This window comes from Pinus tabuliformis, chromosome J (genome assembly GCF_031772625.1).
Source record: "Pinus tabuliformis cultivar Carrire ecotype Pingquan chromosome J, CPIR1, whole genome shotgun sequence".
NCBI classification, from domain to species: domain Eukaryota; kingdom Viridiplantae; phylum Streptophyta; class Pinopsida; order Pinales; family Pinaceae; genus Pinus; species Pinus tabuliformis.
The window spans coordinates 758,970,683-758,980,325 of record NC_142295.1 but is presented as its reverse complement, the minus strand read 5'-3'; the positions used below and the strand labels follow the sequence as shown (position 1 = coordinate 758,980,325).

At 38.9% G+C, this 9,643-nt stretch overlaps 1 protein-coding gene across 1 annotated transcript; it reads right to left on the bottom strand.

Moving 5' to 3' along the window:
• Window positions 1-562: 562 nt before the first annotated feature.
• LOC149228940 (uncharacterized) lies at window positions 563-3,235 on the bottom strand. The gene has a single exon (XM_089380911.1). It carries the CDS (start codon window positions 3,233-3,235, stop codon window positions 563-565), a length of 2,673 nt encoding a protein of 890 aa, XP_089237037.1.
• Between the last annotated feature and the right edge of the window lie 6,408 nt (window positions 3,236-9,643).

Here is a 9,643-nt window from a genome sequence, read left to right as displayed (position 1 = left end):
CAATCTATTTGAAATGCATGTAAAGATTGATTCAAATTACATGTTTGAATAGGAAAATTTATATAATATTAATATTGTATTCTAAACACATTTTTAAACAACTCGAAGCTATAATTTTATCAAAATTAATCACCGAATTATATAAATTTGATCAAAAATTAACCACCAAACTATGAAAAATTCAGACTGCGTCGATCTTTTATCTGGCAGTTTTTAATTTACATGGTTTGTAGGACAAATTAAACACAACAAATTGCAATTTCAATAATTACTAGTCTCTGGAATGTGACAGACACGGGAGGATTTTATTTTTTTCAGAGAGAAAAAAGCTTCAATATATTATATGAGAAATATAAGAGTCCAAAATTTACTGAATACATCCAAATTGTTCTAATTCAGTTCTGTATGCCACATAGTCTAAAAAACTCCTATGTTCAAAAGAGTAACATAATATCTAAGTAGCCAAATACTATCAACTATCAAGTCTCTGTGACCAGTACAGAGAAAACATGATTATAGTGAGAAACATCATCTGGTGAGGCAAAATTTCCAAAACAGAGCACTAAAAATCTAGTAAAACAAAATCTTGGATCTGAAATGTGGTTCCATCCGAAAATATCTCAAGATGCCAAAGTCCAGGAGAGGAGGTGAGACCCTTTTTAGAAAGTGTATCGGCTGTAGAATTTTTGTCCCTGCTGATGTGCTGAATAGTGCTATCAACCATGCGGCTCCAGTAGTAGTTGATCCTGTCTCTCCAACCGGTCAGGTGCTGCGCCAAAATGATATTTCTCCTATTTACCGAATCAACCAATATCTTCGAATCTCCATAGATAGCAACCTGCTGTATGTCTAGGAAAATACAAAATTTTAATAGTCCTGAGAGAGCTAAGGCTTCAGCCAAATTATTGGAGCCATGACCTCCGTGCCAGAAAGAAGAAAAGTGTGTAGAATCATTTATCTTGATGTGGAAACCACAGCCACATTGTCCCTTTTGTGCGGCCCCATCGAAGAATGCAGACGGCTGAGAAAGTTGTACAGATAATGACCGAGCTGGAAAATTGTTCTGGTGTTTGATTTTCTTCTGAGGAAGAGATTCTAAACATACAGAGATAGAATCCAAAGTTTTAGCATATGAAATTCTTGAGCTGTTGAAGACGCAATGGTTGCGCCATTTCCAAATATACCACATGGATAGAATACAAATTCTACGCCATAGAATATGCTGCTCACTGCATTTTATAATCCATTTCTGGATTGAATCCTGCACATCCAGTTTAAAACCATAAACACTATCTAATTCCTGCCAAATATGAAATGACTGCTTGCATTTTAGAAATATATGCAAATTTGAATCCTCGTCCGCTCTGCATAACGAACAGATGTTTGGTCCATTCCATCCCCGCTTCATTAAATTCTCCCAGGTTAGGTTTCTGTTGTGAAATGCAAGCCAAGAAAATAGAATCATCTTCGTAGGGCAACCATCTTTCCAGAAGATTTGAGGGAAAATAGGGGATCCAATTGATTGCTGTCCGATCAACTGCTGATAAATTCCATTAACTGATACGTCCTCCGCCTCATTCGGGATGTTCCAAGATAGGAAATCCGAATCTCTTGTTCTGAAAAAACCGCCATTCTGTAGCCTCAACCTTATGCTATTCCAATGCTGCGCAATCTCATGGGGAATGTTCAATTCAACAACATCTTTCCACCGTGGAATGGGGCCAATCCATTCTGCAATCAATTTATCCCAATAAAAGAATCCACTTCTGTGAAAATGATAAAGAAGGGTATCTGGGATATCAATTTCATCAGCCCCGCATTTGAAGCGGTCACTGCCAATAATGATTTTATTCCCCGATTGAAAGCGCCAGATTAAATTCTTCAAGCAGAGCGCCTCAATCCTCCTGAAACTAAGCCATATGGGGGATCCATATGCTGCACCGATAGTACCTCTTCGGTACCAGAAAAGGAAGTTCTTCTTTGCTAGATACTTCGATCGAATCATATGACTCCACGGTCCTACACCTTGAATAGCTCTCCAAAAAGACTTGCACAAGAGAGCTCTTCCAAAGATTCTCAAATTGGTTAAACCCCAACCGCCCATAGACTTAGGAAGAGTAATACTGGACAGCTTAATGAGATGAAATTTACTCCTATCAGCATGACCCCCCCATATGAAATTTGCAGAAAGCCTATTCATGTTGTTGATGATACTCACCGGAAAATGGTATAGATGCGCCCAATATACAGAGAGTTGATTCAAAATGGATTGTACTAATATAATTCTCCCTGCCAAAGAAAGGCATCTATACTCCCAAGCAGAGATTCTCCTATAGAATCTGTCCACAATCCAGTTCCAATCAGCTCTCGAGTATCCATTTGCTTTTATCCGGAATCCCAAATACTTTATACCACTGCTGATATGATGGGCTTTTATACCAAATAGCTCAGATAGCCAATGAACATCTTCCTGCTTGAGTTCAGAATGGTATATAATTGATTTATCCAAGTTAACCTGAAGTCCCGTAGCCCTTTGAAATTTTTCCATAATATTATGAAAGCGCATCCAAGTGGTCCTGCAAAACATACCGAATAATAATATATCGTCTACAAAAAAATTATGAGTCAGAGATATGTTCCTGCATATTTTGAGAGGCCGCCATGCTTGCTCGATCACAGCCTTATGAATATGTAAGCTGAGAGAGTCCATTGCCAGTATAAATAATAGAGGGGAGAGAGAACATCCTTGGCGCAGACCCCTCTCCGCACTGAAAAAAGGGGTAGGAATGTCGTTTATAATAATAGCGTAATCCACAGGATCGACACAAGCCATGATCCAGTTGATCATGTTGCTCCTCAAACCGATTCTAGCAAGTAAACACCTGATATATCCCCAATCTATGCAGTCATATGCCTTCCTGAGGTCTACTTTGATTAAGACCGCCTCTCTATTCTTTGAGTGGATGGAGAATAACGCCTCCTGTGTACCAGCGACAACATCATGGATGCTTCTCCCTTTAAGAAAACCATACTGTTCTTTTGATAATGACTCAGATAATACTCCTTTCAGCCTCTCTGCAATGATCTTTGATACAATTTTGAAAGAAGTATTACATAAAGAAATCGGCCGATAGTCCTGAAAAGTCTGTGCTTCCCGCTTTTTGGGTATGAGTGCTATGTATGTGGAGCATAATTGTCTGCTGATATTCCCCTTTATTCTGATCTCTTCCAGCATCTTTAACAGATCATCCTTTATATATTCATAGAAATGTATAAGAAATTCTATAGACCAGCCGTCTGGTCAAGGGCTCTTGTCCCGGCTGAATGATTTCATGGTCGCCATCAATTCCTCCTCTGAAATAGGCTGGAATAGCTGATCGTTTTTTTCATTATCAAACATCACTGGGTAAACTTCTATACCCCACAATATATCCTGAAAACTTCTATATTCCATCCTTTGATATTGCTTTTTGAAATGAGCCACCGCTTCCTTTGATATGTCTTGCTGAGAGTATAAATAGCCTCCATTCCCATCACTAATTTTCCATATTGTGTTTTTGACCCTTCTAGCATTGGCGAATCTATGGAAAAACTTCGAGTTTCTATCGCCTTCTTTCATCCATATAGCCCTGCTTTTCAGGCGCCAGAAAATTTCTTCCTTCTTCAGAATATGCAGTTTCTTTTTTTGGAGACTCTTGATGCATTGTCTCCTTTCGAAGGTTAAAGAGTCATAATTCGAAGAATTTGCAGCATTATCTAGTTCCTTTTGGATATCTCGAATTACTTATCTAGTGCTTCGAATACATTATCAATTTCGTAGACTTATCGAACTTCTAAAGAATCGCGTCACACCGAAATTTAAAAATAAGCATTTACAGTCGCGAGTTGTTTTTAGTGATATTTTTGTTGGAAGGTATTTTTTTTTGGTTTTTTTTTGGGTTTCATTTCTTTAAAATTTGGTAAAAAATTATTGAAATAACAAGTTTGATGGTAATCTCTGTACAATCGAAGTGCCTTACAAATTTTTCAAGGCGCTGAATCAATATTTCAGTAAGAAAAAAGCTTTATATTATATAAACTGGGGAAAAATCTATAGAACAGAAACCATTACATATCATTTTGAAGATGATTGGAAACGTGTTTTCCATCTCTCATAAGAGGATAAGGTGTGACCTATCAGATTGAAATATAAATTGATCATCAAAACAAGATCATATCTTCCTTGGTGCACAATTTTTTAGTATTCAGGGGCAGCGGGTATCTCCTTTTGTAAAACAAAATTGCATATATTGTTCAGAGAAGTAAATCAAAAAGTGACATATACAGAAACAAAAAGAGACATATACAAAATTTGCAGAAAAAGAGGGAGGTTTAGATTTAACCTGGAAATAGGAAGTCCCCCATGTCATATGTATTGTGCTCCTAGGTGATCTCCAAATACTAGTTACCAGGCGCTCCAAGCAGTTTTTTTTGATAAACTATCTGCTTCCATGTTTTGGGATATGTGGCTATGTTGGATTGTGTAACTTCCCTGAAGCTGCCAAAGGAGCTCTATTCTCTTCAGCCATCCTTGTAATATAGGAGTGTTAATGGAGGCTTTACCCAATACTTGGTCAATAATGATCTTCGAGTCTCTGTATATGTGCAAGGGATATTGAGAAAGTTGCTAAACCACAAGATGCCCCATAGAGCAATTGCTTCCACCTGGTTGTTGGTGTCATAGCCTCCATTCCAGAAGATCATGTAGGACAGTTCAGGTGATATAGTAATCCAAACCCTACATGCATAAGAACCCCTTTGTGCTGCTCCATAAAAAACCCCTGGGATACAAAAACTATGTATTACTCTGCATGTGAGGGCTGTTGCTGGGATGAGTGGGTTGTGAAGAGTAGACAGAGAAATTTGAAATGATTCTATCAGTGACCTGATGGAAATCCTCCATTGAGTTCTGAAAAAGGTACTTGTTTTCCCAGTTCCAGATGGCCCATAAAATAAGTAATGGAATGGCTCTCCAGGAGGACTTCTGAGTGCTCCACCACTTTAGTGACTCCTTGATGGAGGAATGCACGATATACTGAAAACCAAAACTTTTAGACAGTTTCTTCCATGCCTAAACAATATGTCGACATCGAAGGAAAATATGGTTGTTGTTTTTAGTATCACTTTTACAGATAGAGCATATACCCGACCCTTGCCATTGTCTTTTATGTAGGTTCTCCCAGATGAGATTCTTATTGTGGAAAACCAGCCAAGAAAAGATGATGATTTTATTTGGAATTCTTGTTTTCCAAAAGGCAAAAGGGAATTGTAGTTCTGCTTGCAATGCAGACACCCTGGACAGAGAGAAATACGTATCAGCTACAATGATATTATCAGCGGTCATAATATATATTGAATCAATCACTTGGAAGGGCAAGATGTTGAATCAATATATAAAGTTAAAACTCTAATTTAGATAACATAAATCAATATTTCACTTTAAATTGTTTACCTAAAAAATCACACTAAAAACAACTCCTTTATAACATAGTTACCAAATTGGAATTCTGAAATTTAGCGATTCCATAAATAATACACTAAAATTCAGTTCGGTACATTCACTCAATAAATTTGAGCAATTTTTTTGGCAACTTGTAATCTTCACAACCGTTCCAGTTGGTGACTGAGACCATCGTTGTCGGGATGGTGATGTAGAAGGGTCTAATGAGAGTCTCCCCATTCTCAGAAGATTTATGATCCTCGATCACAACCATTCATGGTGATTTGAAAACCGCGAATCCGAATGAAAAGAGAAATTTCCCCGAGTTTAAGAGGAAATGAAAAATTTAATAAAACAAACCATCGATCTTGATTTATTCTGTTTGGGTAGGCATTGCTGGCATTTAAAGATATCCAATGGTCCACTCGATGCATTTTAGGAAAGCTGAAGCTGCATTACTAAAAATAGATCTCAAAAAAGCATACGACTGTATTGACTGGGGATTCCTTAGGTGTCTCCTTTCTAAAATTGGCCTAAATGGCAAATGTTCCAATTGGATTATGGCCTGTGTCGTAGATGTAAACTATGCGGTTCTTATAAATGGTTTCCCTACTTCATTTTTCTCTGCTGCCAGAGGCTTGCAGCAGGGCTGCTCTCTGTCCCCTCTACTTTTTATCCTGGTCATGGACTCTTTAAGTCTTCACATAAAAAGGGCAGTTCAAGAAAAGAGATGTAAACCTTTGGCTATTAGCCGGGACATTTCCATTTCCCATAATTTGTTTGTTGATGACATCTTACTATCGGCGATGCTTTGTAAAGTCTCATGGACCTGTTTGCATGACATTTTGGGGAAGTTCCAAAAGGCTACGGGGATGTGTATTAACGATGATAAATCGTCTTTCCATCTGGAGAATGTTCACGGTGAACTTATTACTTTCCTGACCCAACTCTTCAATATAAAAGCTATACCTCTCAATGAGGGTCTGAAATACCTGGGCTATCATCTAAAACCTGTGGGCTACTCCTCTGCCGACTGGATGTGGATTCATGATCAATTTTTTAGAAGAATAGCGGGATGGGAATTCAAATGTCTTTCTATCGCTGGGAGAGCGATTTTAACCCAAGATGTTTTGGTACAATTAATGGTCTACTGGGCTCATCTATTCTTCATTCCTGTAACCATAATTAATAAACTTAATAGATTGACTGCTAATTTTATCTGGGGTGGGAACAAAGACAAAAAAAAATTCCACCTTTCCAAACTCTCAATGTTGACTCATCCAAAAAAGATGGGGGGATGGGGAATCATGGACCTAAATCTGTTTCACAAAGCCCTCCTTTGCAAATCCTTATGGAAAGCAGTCTTAGGAGATAGTCTTTGGAGCAAGGCCATCAAATCAAAGTATATGGATAACAGAGACATATCATTCTGGTATAGGCAAGGGACTATCAGATCCTCTCAGGGATCAACAATTTGGAGAAGTTTTCGAAAAATCGAGCATTTTTTTCTCCAAAATCTGATATGGAGTTTCCAGTCGGGGAAAAAGATCATTATAGGATTAGATCCCATTGCGGGAGGTGATGAGGAAATATACTTTTCACGGCAGTTACTAGGGGCCTTATAGCAAAGAGGGATCCTTTTTTGGGACAAGGCAATTGTAAGATGGGCGGGATCTATCCCTATATGGAAATCGACGTTGGAGATGGATCTCAATGATGAACTGGCTCACCAATGGAATCAGATCACTAGGACTATGAGGAACAGGGGTATTTTCCGATTAGAAGTGGAGGATATTGTAGAAATTTCACCTGTAGAACAAACCGATATATGCAATGTCCTAAAGCATAATAGTTGTTCAACTTCTACAAAACATTAAGCAGAAGCATAATCGAATTCATGAGCAACATCAAGTAGAAACATGCATAACTGATCAAGAGAAATAATCACACATAACAAAAGATATATCCAGGGGAAAGCACCAGCATAAAACCCCAACCATGTATTATCAATCAAGTGGAAATCCTCTTCAACATACAAAAATAATCAGCTCAATAGCTATCCTACTCTCTCTGTACTCTGATGATCTTCAATCAGAAGATTAAAATCATGGACTACCTAGGCCTCAATATATAGGCCACAAGTCCTCCAATCTCCTATAATAGATCTTTATCCATGTAAGGAATATTTACTAGAAATATCCAAGCATCTGATAGTACACTGTCCCACATCTGATCTCAACTAAGTCTCTGACAGAAATGACATGCAATAGTTATCCATGAGTGAATCCTCAGTTATCTAAAATAATAGTTGTCACATGCATGAAAGCATTAACAAACTATATTTTATTATTTTAAAATAATATAACTGGACTTGATTAGTTAGAACTAAGTCATCTGATTCTCTCATTATAGAACTCATACTTATTCCCTCAATTAGTGGAGGAAATTAAGGATAAATTCCTCAATCAGTGGGACAACTCATGTGCATGCTCACAAAGACTTCAAATTCGAATTTCCTTAACTAATTAACTCAAATGAGTTAATTAATTAATATTTCCAACTGTTGTTGAGACCAAAATTAATTTTACTTCCTATAGATAGACTAGGGACTGCTATAAATAGGAAGGGACCCAGAAATGCTATTTTTATAACTTTCTATTTTTAGCAGTTTCACCTCTCACCCAATGTGGCCAATGACTTCACTGGCCAAACTGCTATTTTTAGACATGCTATTTTTAACACTTTCTAAATTTAACATTTCTTGTTGCACATTTTTCAACACTCCCTCTCAACAAGAAAGGCTTTCTCTTGAACCCAATCCTGTAACTTTGGAATGTTCTACATGTAACACATCTACCCGGTCCACTTGCTCCAACAACACTTGGAACAAAAACACTCCCAACTGACCATTCTGTTGGGCTAGGAACATACTCTGATGCTGAAGCTCTACCTGTTGTTGAAAATTGCTCCCTCTCTGACATCTGCGCTACTGCAACATCTCCATGCATCTCGCACCATTGCACACCTCTCTGTGCCACCTAGTACTGTGCAAAACACTTGTGCCTCTCGCATTGCTGCAGCCTGCTAGCTATGTGTTGTCCTGGGATTCCCTGCACTGTCGCTCTCTTTGCCACTCCATCTGCATTTGTATCTACCCAATCAGTCAGTTCCTGCTACTCCACATCAGGGCTCCCGTAGCAAGGTCTCATCCAAGAGGTTGGGTACCTCAAGGATCCTGCCCCTCCTCCTTGGGAAGATCACTCTATATCGCCCCAACTCCTACCTAGAGGTATGGCTGCATGTGATCCCTTAGCCCACCTAGCTCAAAGTTTCCCCTTATTGAAGGTCTCTGCATGAGTAGATGTCTCTACTCGATCTCCACTCAGCTTCCCCTATTGTGGCTGCTCCACAACCTCCTGAAGTTGTTGTACCAATCGTGGCTCCTCCACAATCGTCTGAGTCTTCTTCTGGCTTTGCATGTTGAGAGGTAATATACCCTCCCTCTCAACCACCAAGTCTCCATCAGTTTCCTTGCTGCTCAAGGCTTTGCATGCATCTTGAACCTCAAGAGCATACATGTTCTTGACTCATGAACCAATCTACTTCACCTGTCTAGTGATGATGTGTCTAAGGAAAACCTTTCCCTTATTGAAGACTACATCATAACCTCTGTCTTCCAGCATCGCAATCGACACCAAGTTTCTCTTCAGTCCTAGTACATACTTGACATTGGTCAAGGTAAGGCAAGATCCATGCTCCCTTTGAAAAATAACCGTGCCTACACCTGAGACACTATACTTCTCATCATTACCCATTGCTATGAGTATCTAGAGATCTTTCTCCTCCAAAGTACTGAACAAAATCTTCTCGCTGGTCATGTGGAAAGATGCTCCACTGTCAAGAAACCAACCACTTCCCACCATGGATGAAACCATGCATGCGAAGAGTGTGAAATCCAACTCAAACTGTGAAGCAAGTGCCTCACCTTCAGATCCTTCCCCGGATCCCTTCTTGGATTTCCTCCGTGGATAATTTGCAGCATAATGGCCCACCTCATGACAACAAAAGCATTGCACTTTCGATTTGTCAACCTTCTTCCCATCATTGGAAGAACTGGATTCGGAAAGAGAAACCTTCTCCTTCCACTTCTTCGCCTTACTCGCT